At 35.9% G+C, this 19965-nt stretch overlaps 1 protein-coding gene across 1 annotated transcript in view; it reads right to left on the bottom strand.

Moving 5' to 3' along the window:
- Positions 1 to 19965, bottom strand: part of CACNA2D3 (calcium voltage-gated channel auxiliary subunit alpha2delta 3) — a 480096-nt gene that overhangs the window by 22797 nt on the left and 437334 nt on the right. Inside the window, exons 30-33 of the mRNA XM_075713919.1 lie at positions 16890 to 16952; positions 13526 to 13596; positions 3771 to 3846; positions 4 to 56 (exon numbers count right to left, since the gene is read on the bottom strand). Of these exons, the coding sequence (XP_075570034.1) occupies positions 4 to 56; positions 3771 to 3846; positions 13526 to 13596; positions 16890 to 16952 (263 nt within the window). The remainder of the gene's footprint in view (positions 1 to 3; positions 57 to 3770; positions 3847 to 13525; positions 13597 to 16889; positions 16953 to 19965) is intronic.

Below are 19965 nucleotides of genomic sequence, written 5' to 3'. Positions count from 1 at the left end.
TACAAGACAAGCTCAGTCATAATCCATTTTACTGCAGCAAAGAAGGCATTATAAGGCTGAAGAGAAGTAACTCATTTAATAAAAAGGCAAAATATGCACTATTTATATCTTAACATGAATTCTTCATGTAAAGACAATGTTATGGATATTCAAATGCATGGGTAGCATGAGAAAAAGAACAATAACGTTTTCTTATGAAGAAGCAAATATTATTATATTGAATATTAAAGTATATAGTAATTAAATTTCCTTCTAATGTGGTTGGTCAAACACACAGATTGTCAATTGGAAAAGCAAAGTTTTTGCAAATGATTCCTAAATATTTAACCTCTAGGGGTTCCTATTTCCCAGGCTATTGCTGGAGGAACAGATCTGGTAAAGAATATGATCTTTTCTTAGGCTGCAATTCACAGACTTGCCTCTCTGTAATGTAAATCTCTTCTGAGATTTCTGAATGTAAATTTGTTACCTCAGTCTAATTAGACTAGGAAAAGCTTCTGAAGTTTGAAATTACCTAAATGAAGTTATCTGTGTCATACTGAAGGCTTAGTTCTAAGCATTTTAAGTAGTTTTTAAGATTCTTCCCTCCTCCCTCTATTTTTCTGAATCATAACAAATACAGCAAAGACTTTGAAAATCCTGTGCTTACAGTACTTCTACTAGATTTCGAATATTTTATTTCTGAAAAGAATAGCAATAGGATTATTCTTTTATGAAAGAATCTCAGGCAGAAAAGTCACTTTCCAGAAATTTGGACAGGAATCTATCCTTGTCTCGCCATTTGTGTTAGGGTCTCCTAGTTGCATAAAATTTTGCGGACTTTTTAGATTCCATATCAATAGAGTATTTTAGGACATGTAAGAAGTCATATTGACTCTAAGAGAATTACTCAGATATCTAAAATCATGCTTAACCATCCTGAATCAGTACCTTACTGAAGCAGTGCCATTTTGCATGGCAGTAACTGGCCATTTAAAGTTTTCAGAGGCCACAAAGAGTATTCCTGCACAGGGCTGATAACTCACAGAGCCAATGAACGAGTGTCAGTCAGTCGCATGAAAGGCTGAAACAGCAAGCCAGCAGAATGCATAATGCCCAAAAGAGCAGAGGTTTTTCACCTATTAAGGACTGTCTTACAGGAAAAGATAAAAAGCTACAAATATTTCCTAGAGATGAAAAGAAAACAAAATTTCAGCCCTGTGGGACATCTTATTTATTTTCATTCCAAATCAGAAAACCTGAAATTTCACACCCAAGTAATTAACTTTGCTGCATACTTTTGGTTTCATAATGCCAAATTATTTAGTGTAAAATAATATATTTTTATTACTCATGAACAATACATATTCAATGTAAAATATAGTACATATTATACAACTATTTTAATATGAGAACTAAAAGAAAAATTAAAAACTCAATATATTTGAAATAATTCAATAATATGAATAGGAAATGCGAAAAATAATTTGTTTTGAAATTTTAGTGGAAAAAAATCATTAAATTGATATAAATGCATTCTCATGAAATATGATTTTACTAAGACAGCCTTTTCCACTCAAAGACCGTTCCTTCAAAAACTGCAGCAAAAACTGCAGGACTTGTATTCTCTCTATGTATCTAAACCATCTTTGAGAGCCAAAGGAACTGAGCTGTGTGACTCTGTGGCACTGATACACTTGCAAGAAAATGGCTCTATGGAGTGTTATCTAGGACTTGAATAAATTAAAACAAGAAAATATGCTAAATAACAAAGTATCCGGATATCTTTTAAGAAGCAATCCTATACTGGTAAAGAAATGGACTAGATGATCTATATATCTAGTCCATCCCTAATTTATCATTTTAGTCCCACAGCCTAAAAAGCTAAGATAGAAAGAGGGGTCCAGCCCTGACACCCGTTTTCCACAATTTTGGCAGAATGTTGTGATAGATCCTTTAGCAGTCATACAGTCTTTGATGCCTATGCTCCACTTCGATGCTTTTTAAAATACGAACTTTTTGAAGAGTCTCAGTCTTGTCCCTATATCTATTGCTGTATTTGTAAAACCATAATTCTCAAAGGGAAGGATAAACATTTGTGAACAAAGATTTTGCTTATGTATAAACTGTACTGAATACTGCCTAATAACCTGATCTATATGTACAAAACTGGGCATAAAACCAGGAAAAAAGTACTCTTGAGGAATCTAGCCCTACCTGTTTTTAATGCAAGTTCTTTTTATACTTCCTCTGTAGTCATGGTTATTAGAAGTGACTGAATCAATAGGAAAGTAATAAAATAACCAAAGCTCTACCCATCTTTCATGTTGAACATCACAAAAACTCAATTGAGGTTTAAAGAAGAGTTTGGCTATCTTTAAAATAATAAAGAAAGGACATGCTCATCATGTCTCAGTGTATCCCACAATAGTTGCAGCTGGAAACACAGCTTGGACAAAAATTGGAAGAGTGAAAATCTCTTGGATTAAAGCCCACTTGTAAGAGAAATACTTCGGCTCTACATGCTGGATGCTTATGCAAACTGAGCTGAAGCCCCAAGCCTTGGGATGGAAAATTGTTGCTAAGAGTTGTAATATATTTTTAAATTTTTCATGCAAATGTGATTCACAGCATCCTGTTCTATTTCACTGAGAATTTAAGTCTCATTGCACAGCCTGGTACTTATTATTATGTTAAGATAGTCTTTTTTCAGGTTCAGACTTTAGTGGATAACAGACTAAGTGCAGTAAATCCAAATTTGCAGGTATTTGAAAAACATAGTCATGTAAATATGTATATGAAAACATCCCAAACTGCAAAGGATTATTAAACCATAGAAGCTTTATATAGATATTTGGAAGTTGCCAGAACGTTGATATTTACTCAGCAGTTTAACTATGTGTAGGCTTATTTTCTCTAGCTAGATCCCTGTGCATTTAAAAATACTATCAGGTAACTTTTCCAGGCTGGTAAAATTGCTAGGGTGTTTTGCTGCTGTCTTTACATAAGAATTTTTCATGCTAATACTGTCATATATTTATTAAAACGGTTCCTTTTTAATATGCAGAAACTATACTTTATCTAACACCTAATCAGTTCTGATAATTATTATCGTAATCAGTAAAACATATACATGATTATAAAATACGCTTGAGGTTATTACTTAGATATATGATTTAACAACACGGAAGTGTTTCCCTTGCAAGACCCAGCTTGACTCTAATCAGGACTTGCAGAGGGACAGGGTTTGTATTCAGATCTGATTGCAAGACAAGGGTTTAAATGCATTGAAATTCTACTTTAAAAGATAGCTTCTTTAAATACTAAGGAAAAAACATGTGATAAAATCACTGACTTGTATGCCTTGCCAATGAACCAAGCCTTTCGTATAAAAAGAAAAGAATCAGTTTTTAATTTGAATTACATTTCTGCATGTGTGTATGTGTTTACATATGGAAAAGTCCTATGTGATTCCAGTCCCCCAAAGCACAATCTATTGCCAAATTTACAAAGTCCTTAGAAGGAGGATTCATATGGTGCAAAGAACATTCTGACAGAACCTCAGAAACAGTGGTCCAGCATTAAAAATGATTGTGCAAGCATTCGAACTTGAAAATGCTTAATATTTTGCATTTGTTTGTAATGAGCCATTCCTTGTATGCACTAGGATAAATGCAAGAGCTGTAAGCATTCCAAATCAAAATAACGGACTTACAATGGCCATGAGATATTTGCAACAATTTTCTTTGATGATTGCATGGAAAGGTGCTCAGAACATTTACTATACTTACGTCCAGTAAGCTATGGGCACTGTCGCTACTCTCTTTGTTTGTTCTACACATGGCCTGGTAGTCATAAAGTGTAATTCTACAGAGAAGAACAGAAAACTGCTTGACTAAAAGAAGAAAACAAGTGGAATAAAAATGATGATATGGAACAGTCTGCCCACAAAGTAGACAGGAAAATAAAAATTGTAACAGAAGCAGGAAAAAGAGGGAAAGGGATCATTAAAATACAGGTTACACAAAGGAGAATAAAGGTAAGAAACACTGTGAAAACTTTGTAAGGATTTTACCAGACTACAGAACAAAGCAAAAGCGTAACTGGGAGAAACCAGGGAAGATACACATACAGTGTAACACACGATGATATAAACAATGCGAGGAGGAGGAGGAGAATACACAATCAACAAGATGCTTAAACAGTTGGTTCTGGACTGAGATCAGCACATTTAGCCCCAGAAAGTGAAAGAACCTATGCATTTGAGGGGCTTCTCACAACAGACCACTCCTGACCTCCAGTAAAGGCAAAAAGACATTTGCAGTTCTTGGTGCACAACTAATTTGTAAAAACATGGTGTTGCTTCCAAAGAAGAGCAAGGTGAAATTTCAGTGTATTCACAGTACAGGTAATTGAAGCAGGATGGGTTTATTTTTGTTTCTTTTCATGAGGGCAAAATATTCCATGTCAAGTACCTGCTGTAATCAATATATGCTAGAAGCCTCCTCAGATGCATAGTAAACAGGGAAATTTCTTTCTGCTTGTGATTTTACTCATCATTGATACACTTCAGAGATCTAAATGTAAAATCCAGAACTCAGAGATAGTATATGGAATTGTGATTATTTCTCTAAATCTGTCTGTCCATAGAACAATTAATTAACTGTATCCATCCACTTAAAAAGCATTTAACATCTATAGCAGATGTAAAGAATCTTTAGCTGATAAGTTGCAACAAGTGTAAATATATAAAAGTTACTAGTATTATTTGTACATATCCATTTGACTTTTGCATCATCAGAGGGACAAAAGAACACAATTGGACGTAGATGGTTTATAGATGTATGAGACGGGACTTCAACATTTTGCAATGTGTGCCTTGCTTCTAAGTGAAGAGGAAAGGAGAGCACACAAATTCAGCTATGGAAAGGATGTCCCAGAAGCTGCCAAAAGCAGGTCATGAAATGCATTCAGCATCACCATGAGGCATTCTGCACTGCATGCCATGAAACGTTGCAACCTGTACCAATAAAATGTCATAATACATTGTGGTAGAAACCGTAATTAATTTTTCTAATCTAATTTTGTGACAGCAACCATCACTAAAAGCTTCTTTATTATGCCTATATTTTCTTTTTAGCTTACAGGCAAAATATCTACTATACTGGATCTCGCAGCTTCAACTAAACATTTAGTACATGGTCATACTGCTTACGTTAGTAATTTTATCTTATATTCAGAATAGAAATGGCTAGGAAGCCATTGTTTTGTGGACTGGCAGAGAGAGGCACATGGTAGACAAACGCATAACTAGAGACCTAAACATGGGTGCAAGTTGAACACTGACCATATTTGGCAGAATCACGCCCACAGCCAGATCCGCGCACACAGATCTGCCAAGACAAACAGAGCAGTACATGGTGTAAGCTGTGCTGCCTGTGTGGCATGCAGTAATACACCACTTTCCCTAGCTTTTTTTTTTTTTTTTTTTTTTTTTTTCCTTTATTTGTCCCCCCTTTAACCATGGTCAGAATCCAGCCCCTGTGAGGTAATCTCTACAGCTCAGCCTTTCCAGTCTTTGTTGGCTTGACTACTTTATTCCTCTAGATCCAAGGACCGTGTTGCATGTCCACTTGGACCTCCTAGTGATGGTGGCAAGTGACAAGCACAGACAAGGACAGCTTACAGATGTTAATGTGCTCTCTGCAGAGTAGTCAAGGAATTCTATGTGGATGAAATGGTCCCATCCTGCTTCATTCAATACCTAGTGTTACAAGTAGAATAGCATTCAGTTTTGTCTTTATTCTTTGTAAATGGTTTCTCAACATAAGAAGTTCGGTGACTGTTTGTTTGGTGTTTGACAGTACAATCCATTTCTTCACTTTCAATTTTGTACACCAGAACTGCCTGGTCAATCTGTGGACTTCATTATTCTGCTAAGAAGCGTTAATCAAATACTATTATAGCGTGTCATGTGGAACATCTGTTATAATTTGAACTTCACTTGAAATATTGGAAAAAGCCTTTCCCCCCTCAATATTTGTACTTGTATTACATTTCTTATCTAATTATTACATTATAATAGATGTAATAGTTTCTTCAAATGCTCAAAGATAAAAAGTCATTAAAAGATTGAAATATGTACTCACACAAATAATCAGAAATATAATTAATTTTGTGCCCCGACATGCTAGATTATATTTTTTGTAGATTGTTTTATTGTATTGTAGGGAGTACACAACAATCTAAAACTGTATTATAAGCAAGAGGAACAAAGATGTTAAAATGTATGTAGTTAAAAAAAACTTCATTTAACAGGAACAGAAATAATAAACTTCAGTGTGATGGCAGAGGGGAAGAGTTGTAATAAACAATCTCAAAATCATTGTGGAACACTGCAAAATTGTTGTTTGGAAATGCTTGAATATCATCTGTGGATAATATTATAATGAGTTTAGTTTTAGTAAATATATTTGAAGGTGTTTCCAGTGTGAAGATTCTGGTTCAGGAACAAACTAGAAAACAGAGAGTGTATCCAGGTTAAAAAAAAAAAAAAAAAAAAAAGGAGCAAATCCTTGGAAAGGTACATGGCAGACATAGATTTCTTAACAAAAGCCTGGAAAGAGTTCTGTTTTTTGAACAATGTATTCCCATCTCAGCAAACTGCAAAGTGGGCAGGTTCAACACCTATCTGAAAGTTTCTAAAGATGATTCAAACAACTATAACACAGGATGTGCAAAATATACCAGTGAAAGCATTATTGCCAAATGATCTTAAAAGACCTGATTCTTCCGCACTAAAAACAAATAGGAATTTTACAACGCACTTCAAAGATCAGTGGACAAAGCCCATCACCAAGTTGCAATCTGAACACTGCAACATATTGAATCAATTCTGGACTCTCTGTCACTATGAATGGTATTAAAGCTCAGTATAAATGGGTTCCCAGGCATTCAACAAATTCAAATGCAGTTTTGTTTTGTTTCTGTTCTTGTAATCCAAAGGTAAAAGTCTTCCAGCCCTATTCCTTAAAAAGGCTACTATAGCATTTGTGGTCAAAACAGTGGCCTAAGATGCTGTGGTGCTTCTGTGTTCAGGTGTCATTTTCAGACTGTTATTACTAATGTCTTTCTGAGATTTTAGAAAATAAGCTTTCTTCTCACTCAGACAGACTTAACTCACTGTTGCAGAAAGGCTTCCAGATAACCCTTTTTGAAGTGATTGTATTTCAGTTTTAAATAACTGTTTGCAGCTAACTGTATCCTGTTCAACTGACTATAGTTAGTGAACATAACTGCCTGCTTCCCACAATCTAATTGTAAGTCCATCTAGATGCCCAGGTCTATGTTACGTATTACAGCACCTCACAGGAGAGCTTTGCTGTTGCTACGGATAACATGCTTGAGACTTTCTGACATCACCATCCTGTTAACTGCCCATATTTCCACACCTGGTCACCGAAGTCTACAGAGCAATTGTTTTCAACATCAGTCATAGGACAAACACAGACTATGTGCAATCATCTTTAACTAATGGAAAACAACTTACCAAAACCTAAATGTGCATGTCCATTGCATATAACTACAGGGGCCAAATACATTTTAGTGAAAACCTTTTTATTGTCAATTTCCTGATATAGTAAATTCCAGTCTTGTTGTTTGCAATGTACTTACAATTGAGTACAAATCTGGTTCAAGAAAATTAAACTTCTAAGACCCACCAGCAGCACAGGCTATATTAACAAATGTACTCTATTGCTTTCAGCTAGATTTTCAGCACACCTATGGATTTCTACTTGGCAGTGTAAAATACCATCTATGACTATTATAACAGCTGAAAGATCTTCAATACATAAAATTTCAAATGTTTTCTCACCAGTTCAATATTTGGGGGGTTTCATATAATGTGTAGGAATAATAAGCTTCTTACCATGGAAGTAATGTCAAGTCCATTTAAAAAAAAAAAAAAAAAAAAAAAGGGAGAAGTGCTCCAAAAAACCCAGCATAGGAAGCCAATAATACAGGAAGCCCTAATTATTGACACTATGCTTCACTCAGTAGTCCACATAAAAATTAATGGTGACTAGAGCTCACTTCTGGTGGAAAGATGTTCATTAACTCAGACACAAGCTATGCAGCCTGTCTGGTATTCTTGCAAAGAGGGGAAGGAGGGACAGTGTTGAATGGTATGAAAAGTAAACTAGTTTCTAAAGTCTAGAGAGGGTCCTTGTGGGGAGGTAGCAGGACACTCTAAGAAATCCCATACGGTTGCTGCTCTGGCTCTCCCACTTCCATTGACAGACAGATTATTAGTGTCCAGAAGCTATCAGACTAATACCTTTCACCACCAAGAAAATCAGTGAAAAGCATAAAAATAAATTACAGCATTTTGACAAAACAAGCTTGTCATCACATATCTTTGTCTTTATTGTTCAGCTATTCCTAATTGCCAAGGTTCTCCAAAGCATAACATTTATAAAAACTACAACTCAACCTGTATTTCCAGCATACAGAATGACAACTCATTTACATAGCACACATGCCTGGGTTTCTCCTTAAGTGGGTAAAATGATTCCCATATAGTAATACACTGCGTTAAATTAGTGGTAATATTTAGAGATATAAAGTCTACCTATGCCCAAACTCAGTTCTGAGACATTAATTTTAGATATCACATGGACAAAATATGAGCAGAAAACATACCACACAGCAGTGCAGGGGTCTCAAAGTACAAGTACCAGACACATGTCTGGTAAATTTAAAAAAAAAAAAAAAAAAAAAATCAGAAGAGGGAAGTGACAGATATTATTTGGTTCTTTTGTACCTACTTGTAAACCGGTGCTAGACACAGTCTGCTGTATTGTTGCCTTTCTGACAGCTATTCCTTTGTTGAAAATGGAATGTCATTCTTCAGGGCAGTACAATTACATATTATTCATTTAGATATTGAAGATTTAGGGTGCAGGCCTTGTACATGCTCTGCAATGCACATGACAGCTAATATAGAAGATGATTATTGGAAATAGTCTGCTCATTTTCCTACCTTGAATGCCTTCTGCCTGCCCATTCAAAAAATGCATATTCATCTACCTGACTATTTTTGTGGTATTTATGCCATAAACATAGGGTATATTTTGAGCTTACTGTCCTGGTTTCAGCTGGAATAGAGTTGGTTTCCTTCCTAGTAGCAGGCATAGTGCTGTGTTTTGGATTTAGGATGAGAAGAATGTTGATAACACACTGATGGTTTAGTTGTTGCTAAGTACTGCTTATGCTAGTCAAGGACTTTTCAGCTTCCCATGCTCTGCCAGGTGCACAAGAAACTGGGAGGGGGCACAGCCAGGATAGTTGATCCAAACTGGCCAAAGGGCTATTCCATACCATATGACGTCATGCTCAGTATAGAAACTGGGGGGGGGGGGGGGGGGGGTGTTGGCTGGGGAGCAGCGATTGCTGCTCAGGAACTGGCTGGGTATCGGTCAGTGGGTGGTGAGCAATTGCATTGTGCATCACTTGCTTTGTATATTATTATTATTATTTTGTTATTATTATCATTACTATTTTACTTTATTTTAATTATTAAACTGTTCTTATTTCAACCCAGGAGTTTTCTCACTCTTACTCCTCTGATTCTCTCCCCCATCCCACTGGGGCAGGGGGAGTGAGCGAGCGGCTGCGTGGTGCTTGGTTGCTGGCTGGGGCTAAACCACGACACTTACTTGTTCTTTTACTAAATAAATCATCACTAAAGATAGGGAAATTTTTTTTATGAGAACCGCTACATTGCAGAACTGCTACATCACAGTTACATTTGTCCAATACCAAATCCACCAACTCCAATTTGAATTGTTCCTTCAGTCTATTATTTATCTTCTCCAAAGTATACATCTACTTTCAGAAACACTGCCGAATTAATAGGTCAGATTGATGACTGTAAAAATCCACAAGAAAATAAACACAATTTTGAAATATAAGTGTCCATTTGACACCTTCACCAGAAATTCAAGAATGTCTTATTAAAATGAATGCTTAAATAAGAAAGAGTGGCCTAAACTAAACAGACAAATATCTTTCATTTGGAGGCTGTGCTGCCTCAGTGGAAATTGGTATCCTGTTGGTGAGCAACTGGTCACTGTTTCCATGATTTGGCTTTAAGAATGTTCTGCTCTTTGCAAGAAGCTTAGTAAAGAGTTCTGAATTTTTTTATGATCTTGTAACCTGGAGGCAAAATATTTGCTATGTTTTGCTTAAAAAGCAAATCAAGACAGAGAGCTGAAAGTCTGCCTCTGTGCATGCGTCAGGAGAACAGAGGTGAAGGATTTGGACTGTATCATGTCGTAAGGGCTCAGACAGTATGTGTTATTCACTAAGAAGTATGTGAGTAAAGATAAAGGAACAGAGCAAGGAAAACTCAGAAAGAAGAGAAGCTCTCAAAGCAACAAGAACTTATTAGAGTGAGCCATAGGATCTGGGAAAGCTGGAATTCTGGGGCGCACCACTTCAGCCATATATCCTGACAACATGATTATATACCAAAGCACAGATTCTTCTTCAGAGGCCAAGAGGATGCCTGGTGGAAACAGAACTGTTAAGAGGACATGATGCTGCTTCCATATTTGTCTTACAGAATTGCTCAGTTTTCCTCCAACTGGAAAGGATGAAAGTGTCTTGAAGTCAAGAGATATTTAATTTTCTCTTACATATTTATTAAGTTCACTTCTTTGGGGATCTCATTGCTCCAATAGCCCTTAATTTTTCTGATGTTACTGTGGTTTTTTAGATTTTCATGCTTTGAGCAGTTGAATCTATTTTTTTCACTGGTTTTATGTAACCAAAATGCTGAGGAAACTATAAAGAGGCTTCTTCTAAGTTACGTGAAGCAGATACTTTTCCATAAGTGCATCCTAATTCATTTAATAATAAATTTAAATTATATTTAAATTATTTAACTCTGTGCAATTTTCAGGGTATAAGATAAACACCATTTTGCTAAATGAAATCATAGAATATGTCACGTTGCTGTGGAGGCACTGATATAATTTTTCTCCCTAAATATAAAATCCATAAACTAAGAAAATATACACACATACATATGTACACATTATTCAAAAGAAGTACTGAGTTTAAAGAAATTGAGGAGGGAAGGAGGTATTTAAGTTCACTTTAAAAAATAAACAGTGGACACAAAAATTGAATTTCATCCTGCTGCAGGTTGAAAAGAAATATAGTCAGCCGCAAACAACCCCCTTTTGTTTAACACTTCCAGCTCAATCCTAAAAAGAACTTCTATATCCCTCCAAATTAGTGGTAGTTGAGAGAACACACAAAGGGTTAATTCATTCCTTTTGTGGACAGAGAGCCTGAAAACTGGCACGAATCCGCCAGGCGGTAGCACATATTTGCACTGCCACTCAGCCTAATGGTGCAAAAGGAAGAAAGGACTCCCATCCCCACAGTTGGTGGGGATGTTAGTAAACTCTTCTGCAGTGAAGATCAGGCACCGTAGAACCTTCTACTTCTAAGCTAAACAAAAAAGGAGCAAGACCAGATCAAACAGTGCAAAGCTATATAATTCACCTGCTGAACGGTAAATGCCATATAAGAAGCAAATTGCAAGAAAGGATGGCTCTGGATATTATCAGAATAAAAGGCTAAAGAACAGAGCTTGCTCTCTGATTTTGTCTCCCTGGTAAGAGCAGCAATGACAAGTATAATGCATGCAATATCTATATTGTTGTGCTCTCAGGGAAATGGTACTGGTAATAGATTTTGCCACTGCATTATTCAGTGCTTTTTTTTTTTTACTTCTTATTCCATATAAAATAAATTTTGGAAAAGCGAAACACAACCCTACCTAAACAAATTAGTAATCTTAAAAATATGGTAAATGTGTCTGACTGTTTTTCATGAGAGCCAGCAAAGATTTCTTCTTCGTATTGCTGGAATTAAAACTCTCATCTAGCACAGCTTAAAGGCAGGTTTTTTTGGTTTTTTTTTTTTGTTGTTGTTGCTGCACAGAGCTATCTGCTGTACAGCAGGAAAAGCAGGTGGCTCAGTGCAGTTGCACCACTTTGATTCTCTCCCATTTTTAATTGATTGGCAATGGCCAGTCTATTCTGTTTAAATAATCAGCTCATTGTCTTTACGTTTTCTTTAGCATGCAGCTCAGTTGCACTGAGCTAGTGGCTTCATTATCTGTAACTCCCTCAGAGCTCAAGACCAGCAAAATCATAAGCGAATGACCCAGGCCAAATTGGCATCCACCGCAGTTTAGATGGAATACTCAAGCCATGCAGTCTTTGTTTTCTCAGCGGTGATGCCTACTACCATCGATTGTTGAGTAGATATTCTGTTTGAAATGGTTTGCTAGGCAGGACAGAACAAATTGGGACAAATTAAAACATTACCCCTTGATTTTGACTGTATGGTTTTGTTTGCATTAAATAAAATGCTTCATCTCTTGCATAAACAGATCTTTTCATCACAGAACCCAGTCTATAAATATGTATTACTTCGCTTCCTTTTACAGCATACGTTAAGAATGAAGTGCTAAACACAAAAAGTTGCCACCCTCAGAAAACTAGGATTTGGGATGATTCAGTGAATGCTAGAACTTTCCACTTCAGGTCAGTCATTTACTGGGAGTGGTATTCAGCTATAATGCGCAGAGACAGCACAGAAAACTTTCTGCCTTTAAGAGAGCTGGTTTACCAAGGAAACACACAAACCATCTGTTTTGAGAGCCTCTGTATACACCCTCACATGTAATAACTAAATTCAGTCGTTGATGGGATCAGTGATGTGTCTTTTTTTTATCCTAGAAATGCATAGGAAAATAAAAGGGAAAAGTGTAATATATATGGTCAAAACTTCTCTCATGCTGTAAGAGGACAAAGGGGTAAGGAACAGTTCTTAGACTGTGTGAAAGCCATGAAGAATCCAGTGTTGAGTTACAGGTTAAAGGGAAAAGTTCTTTCTTACTTTCCCAGGATGCATAATTTATTTCAAAGGACAACACATAAAACCACTATTAGTTTTTACTGTCATCATGATAGTAAGAGCAGGTCAATAGTCACAACAATGTTCAAAGGTGAGTTAGCATGTGAATGAAAATTAATTACTGGCAGAACACTTTAACAGTAAGACATTTTGCACTGCCTAGTTCGAGCAATCTCCAACTTTCTACAGGTCAAAATGTTTAATGTTGCATCAACGTTTTGCTTTAGAGCCATTTAAAACTGTTTGATAGTAGATGTGGCCCAATCCCTTTTCCACTTGAGCACAGCGGGAACAGGAGAGGCACACAGTTTTAGCACTGTAGTCAAATAAACTTTACTGTTAACAAGAAACTCACTGTAGGCTGTCTCCAATACTCTTAATATTCAATGTGCATGGCATCAACTTACACTCAGATCATATGGAAAAGAGATATAAACGAGGATCCAGCCACATTGCCAGTCTTGGCCTTCTTTTATATGACTTCGTGTTTGGTTTATTTCATTTTGTTGTTACAACATTTTTTAAGAGATAGAAAGTTAATTCTTACCTCTTAAAGGAGCCCATTGCTAGCAACTTGTTCATCACAGCCCCTTCAACCTCCCCAAAAAAGTAACCAGTCTGTAAGGGGAAAATGCAAGAAATTACCAGAAGTGTAGATAAATGCGAAACAACGCTGGATGCAATTTAAACTGGCATATTCTAGGATCTGACAAGAGTGTCTTTGACAGTTCCATAGACAGGTTTTCAGGATTACTGCTACATAAAAACTGAAGAGGACTTCACACTCATGGCAAGTTATAGGGATTACATTATTACCCCTGAGCAGATGTGAGAGTTTAAACAATATATTGAGGTACATTATATAACATCTAATATCAGAAATAAAAGCCATCCAAACCTAAAGCTTGTAAACAAAACACACTAATCTGATCACAAACCCTTGTGATTAAAATGTTACTCAAAAAAGATATAAACAGGTTGTGAGAGGATTTCATAAACAGTCATTAAAAAGCATTGTTTATAATTCCTGCATGACCTGTTTAAGGAGCTGGAACAGTACATTTCATCATTCCTATAAATTTTAACTCCATTCAGAGTGATTTCATACTTAAAACCACTCAGGCTGATGAATTACTCATTTTCTCCTTGTTCAGTAGATGTGGACTAATAAAAATAAATCTCTGTTGAGAAAACTAACATTCATGTTATGAATTTGGTACGTAATATGGAAGTGACTCCATCATCCGCAGCCATTCATATGACAGTGGAAAATCTTACATGTACAGCATTTTTCTAGTTTGGGAAGACATTTTTTTATTTTAGAGCCTCAACTCCCAGAAGGATTGGGTATGTTCTCTGCATTGTTTAAAGGGAGAAATCCCACAATTTATGGGGGGGAAAGGGCACTACACTCTCAAATTGCATGGATTCCATAGGTTTTGTATGAACTAAACCCCAATTCCATTACAAGGAACTTAGCTGACCTCAAGTATGCACCTGGGAGTTCGCAGGCAGAAAAGTTACAGCCCTAGCCAAAAAAAGGCATTCCTCCACCTAAAAAGCAAGTATTGCTTTTTTTTTTTTTTTAACTCAGGGGAAACTTGGAACATTTTCCAAAACATGTGGGTGTGTAAAAAGTCTCCTAGAAACAAGAGGAACATTTGTAGCTTATATGACTAAAAATACTAGCTTCAATAGCCCTAGCTGACTGATGAAGAAAGATTACCCTAACTACTGGAGAGGCAGTCAATGTCAGAAAGCCCAAACCATAAGTGACTAGTATAACCTTAGATAGTAATAAACCTGATTTATCAAGTTGTGCTTCAGTCTTATAAAGACATTTCAGTGACAGTTCTCTCCACAAAAGCTCCATTTGTAAATGCTAGTTCTCCCCCAAAGCAGCAACACTCAGATTATCATTATTTTTTAATACCTTAGGATTTAGTTGCAATTCAGATGCAGAATTACATTGCCTCTGAACAAGATTCTTAGAGCAGTTCAGGTCATTTTTGGCATATCCATAGGAAAACAGTGCTGAAGCAACCCCAGAGAGAGGAGTAATTGATAATGTGTCATCCCACTTCCCTACCCCTTCTCTATTCACAATAAAGATAGACTGTATACATACATACACACATAAAAATAAACATACTATTGTAATTATCATAGTCTTACTATAGCGTTATATAAACACAGAGACAGCTTTACTGTCTATCTTAGGCTTAGATCCATCCTAACTAAAAAACTAGGTCATAACATATTTCTAGCCTAGTTCTGGTCCAACAGTTGTCCACACTCTATTCCTCATGGGAATATGTAATGGCTAGTATCATGTAACCTACCAAAGGAAAAATCTCTTCCTAATCATATTTATTGGCTGTAGCCAGCTACCAACTAGCAAATCAGTTACACAAGTCACAATTAAGTACCTGTGAATAATAACAACAACAACAATAGGGGGAATAATGAGACAAAAAATGTTTTAAATGTATCAAGATTATTCTACAATGAGTGTTTTTCTTAGGTCATTGCTCAACTAAGTAGAAAATACAGATTTGATAGATGGATATAAGGGAAAAAATTCCAAACAGCTGCTTCTGACATAATGCTGTTAATATTTAAGTGATGTTACATTTTTAGTTCATATTATTTCTGAGGTACATCCTAGAATTATATTCAGAACATGCTTGACATGCTAAAGGGATGGAAGCAATACATTTAATAAAGTAAAACAAAATAATGAATTTTGGTGCTTAGTTTTGCATATAAGAAGAAATATCATGAAGAATGACTATTGCATGACACAGTACAGCATGCTTAGCAGTTAATGCTCTGGTACGCACTGGAAGGATAACAGTTCCATAAAAATTGTATTTCCCTTGCTTATGACGCACTAATAGACTTTTCAAACTCTCAACCAAAATGGAGCAAGGGAGAGAGAGATCACAAGGAAACATGTAATTACTTTTGTGCTATGCAAAGGTGAAAAATATCTGTATCTTTTTACTTTCAGAAGTGTCAGATTTAAGGTTGCAAAAATTCAAGCTTTTAATTTAAAAGCAAAGTGCTCAGTTTGGCTTCTTTTTCTGCCATTCACTTTGAGTTTTTTATCTCCTCTCCGGTCGCTCTTCCAAGTCACCTAGAACTCTTTCCAATAGCTGTTTCTCAGTGACCAACCTAGTCATAACAAATTTAATTCACCTGAGGGCTACGTAGGAGTGTGGATATTCCTATTCACAATCCCAACACATAAAAGAAATTAAACTTCAGACAATTCTGGCATAACTAGGGCACCACCCCAGCAGTTTTCAGGCAATAGTTAACAAGAATGGTAATGGTTCCTTCATAAGGTTTGCAGGATTGAGCAATTACACATTTATTTTTCAATAATTTTCCATTAAGAAAAAGCAAATTAATGTTTTGAACGATCTTCTTAATCATGATTGTTGTCCTCTCTGTTGTGATGTTGAGTGCTTAGTTTTAATCCTTCAATGATTGTAATCCACTTCAGAAAACAAATTCCTCAGCTAACAGTTCTGTAAAATTTCATTATCTCAAGTTTGAATGTAAAAGCTCTGTTTCCCCAGCATCCGCCCTCCCACCCCACCTTTCCATGTGGCAAAAATGCCACGGAGAATCTTTTTTTCTTGGGGTATAAATGTCTTATGGAAGACACACTTCTGCAGCAAAAAAGCCCTTTAAGAGAACATTTATGAGTTTAAGAGCAGACCCTGCCCCAATGGGAGACAGAAACTAAGCTCCTGTGAGAAACAATTTACATTCTTTGTTGAAGGAATTTTTTTAATTTTATGTTATGATTTCCTGAACATTTTAAGATAGTGGCCTATTTAAGAAACAAATAATTTTATATGTATGTGTTCCATAAGATTGAATAAAAAACTTCCACTTACCTGTCTGTAATCTTCAGACACTAAAATAAATCCATTGTTATCTATTAGGTAACAGTTGATTGCCTGAAAAATAATAAAATACAATTTTAATTTTTTATTTTAGGATACAGCAGTAAGTTAATTAATTACTTTAATTCTGAGAGACTTCTAAATGGGAAAAGCCTTCAGGTTGTTATAATGGCTTACATAACTTCTAAGTGAATGTAGTCTCAACTTATGGGATGTTATCAGATTTAATTTTTACACATTTATTTCATGCAAAGCAAAACAAAGATGTGTACAGAAAGGGAGGATATAAGATAATTACAAACAAACATAAAAAGAACAAGGTCAGAGTTTTTATAATCCATTCTTAAAAGTTTTCCTTACAACTAAGTTTGCAAAAGCATAGAACTTTGTTGCTCCTGATGGCTTCTCCTGTGTTTGGAGAAAAACATCAGCACAATGTCATTACCCTAATGATGTATTAATGAAAACACAGTGTCAGCCTGGAGGACCAACAGGGGACCAGGTAATATTTTTTAATTTGTTCATTGGGGGATGGGACCAGAAACTTCCTTAAAAGAGGTCCCACAGGTCTCCTAAAGCTTTTCAAATTGTGTTTTTAATTGGGAACTGAATTTAGAGGTAGGACTGTTAGCTTTTCATAGGTCAGACGTATAAACTGTACAAAACAAGGTAAACCCAAATCAGTGCTTCCCTCCATACATACATGCACTATTTAATCTCAAGTGAATTACTTGCTGCTGGCAACATTTTAATTACTGTGCTTCAGAATTTAAACCTAAGGTTCAACTCAAACCTTGATATAACTCAGTTTCTCTTCAGTATTGCGAAATACCTACCTCAGTGTTAATTCTTCAATGTATTTCTGTTGCTGGTCTAAATCACCAAACATGTAGGATGGCTTCTAGTATAGGAATCATCATGGCTTTGCTTTTAATTCAAAACCTTTCCTACTGCAAATGGGCTGCACAGAGACATGATAAAATATGCTTTCTGCTACACTCTGCACATCCGGCAAAAACCTCTCTGCTGTTTTAGAGAGGACAGCAGTCCCATGAAGTACTAGTTGTGCAAGACATTGTGAAAATGCAGTCTGATTTTTCAAGAGATGCTTAGAAGTGTCTGATTCTCATTCTGGCCACATATTAGTACTGTTCTGTTGTTCTGAAGAAGAGGAGAGATTTGCAGAAAAGCTGGCTTGAAGTTTAGTTTTTAAAAAAGCAAAGAAGCCCAAATGAGGCAAAATTTTGGAATGAACATAATTTCCTAAGGCAAATGCAGGATTTTCATTCTAATAGGGGAACCTAAGCTACAGGCACCCCCAGTGACAGAAAACCTGTCAAAAAGGAAGTGGAAACAACTAATTTCCAACCTTTGATCTGCTAGAAAGCCAAAAATTGGCAAATGCAATGTGAAAAGCTGATGATGCTTTTGGCATGCTGATGGCAAAGAATTGAGTAGAGCTAATGCATTCAGAAGAGGCAGCTACTTAACCTCAATGGTGTGCGAAGGGTGGAATTTCAGACGTAGACTGTAACACCAGAATGCTGCTTTCCCCAAAGTCAGTCATAAACCTCCCACTAACTTCATTAGGAGAGGAGCTAAGTCAACAAAGAGCTCTTTTGAGGATACATATTTGCAGTCCTCATGCCTGAAAGATTAATCTAAAGATAGTGCTTTAGAAACAATATTTCTCCACAGTATTGAAAATAAATAAAAGTAGTTGTGCTGGACAAGAAAGAGCGTAGGCTTAATTTCATAGTTTATGGATTATATGCGGTTGGAAAAACACTGGCTCGATTCAAGAATTAGTGGCCGTGTCTCAAATCTCTAAGCCATAGTCATTCACCAGCATTCAGAATTTAAAAAGATACTGATGTTTTAGCATTATTACTGTAAACAGGCATAACACTTTGAATGGAATCTGTAGCTTTTGGAGGAATAAGAGGGTTTCTATTTCAATCTGTTTTAGAAACATTAACAAGGGGAAAAAATATTCATTCAGGACCATTCATCCACCTGCTTGCCAGCAAGATAAATAATTTTCAATATTCAGCACTCCATTAAAGAAACAGTTTGTAACCTAAAGTTAGCACTGACAAAGGACAGTGGGGTGGATTTACTCGTCCAATACTCAAATCTCAAATAGAAGATTTTAGAGACAAGATTAATGCATGGGATAATAGCATTTGCATAGACTAGAGCTGTATGAAAGAGGTTCAATTCACAACATTTCACAGGTACTGGAAGTGAACTATGAACAGGTTTACCCAAAGGTTCAAGTTCAATGAACTTCAGATTTCAAGGGGAATGTTCCATAGGTGGAGAGTCCCTGAGCTTGTAAAATAGAATAGGCATGAAGTCCAGAATAAACACAGCAAGAATGTTGACTGAGGTCTGAGAACACATTTGAATTACAGTAACTTTGATCAAGTTCAAGTCCTCTATATATTTTTCACAGCTCCAGTATACAATAACAGTAATGGAATGTAATATGGGTTAAGAAACCAAAAATGAAAAAGAAAGAAAACAGAACATCAAAATAAAACATGAGACTTGAGGAAAACAAGAAGAAATGAGCAAATTCAAAGCTCTCAAAAAAAAAAAAAAAAAAGAAAGAAAAGAAAAAAGAAAAAAAGAAAAAAAAAGAAAAAAGGATTTCTAATTAATTGGATGTCTGTATTTTAGAATCAAAAGTGTCATACAAACTCATCAACTAATTCTCTCTATAAGTATTTGCATTAATGTCTTAATACTTTTAAATGCTTTAATTTATACCATAACTGTTCAGCAGATATTTTCTTGCCATTGAGAAAAGACAGCTGTGAAAGTTAACAGACTCAACAGAGGAGCTGTGATATTTGATTGAGTCCTATCAACAATGTATTTCATCATTAAAAGAAAGTTTGGAATCTCTGAATCATCAACGTTCACACTATTACTAAATTTCTCCAGATGCTTACATGGCTTCTGCTGGTGTCAAGTGAAAGTAGCTGAAAAGACTTTAAACTGCTTGTGTTTTCTTTGCAGATGGATGAATTACAAAAGAAGTTCTGCATGAATATTTAGC

The sequence above is a fragment of the Pelecanus crispus genome, chromosome 7, assembly GCF_030463565.1.
Source record: "Pelecanus crispus isolate bPelCri1 chromosome 7, bPelCri1.pri, whole genome shotgun sequence".
NCBI lineage: Eukaryota > Metazoa > Chordata > Aves > Pelecaniformes > Pelecanidae > Pelecanus > Pelecanus crispus.
Note: the sequence above shows the minus strand (reverse complement) of the source record. Positions and strands in the feature narration are given on the sequence as shown.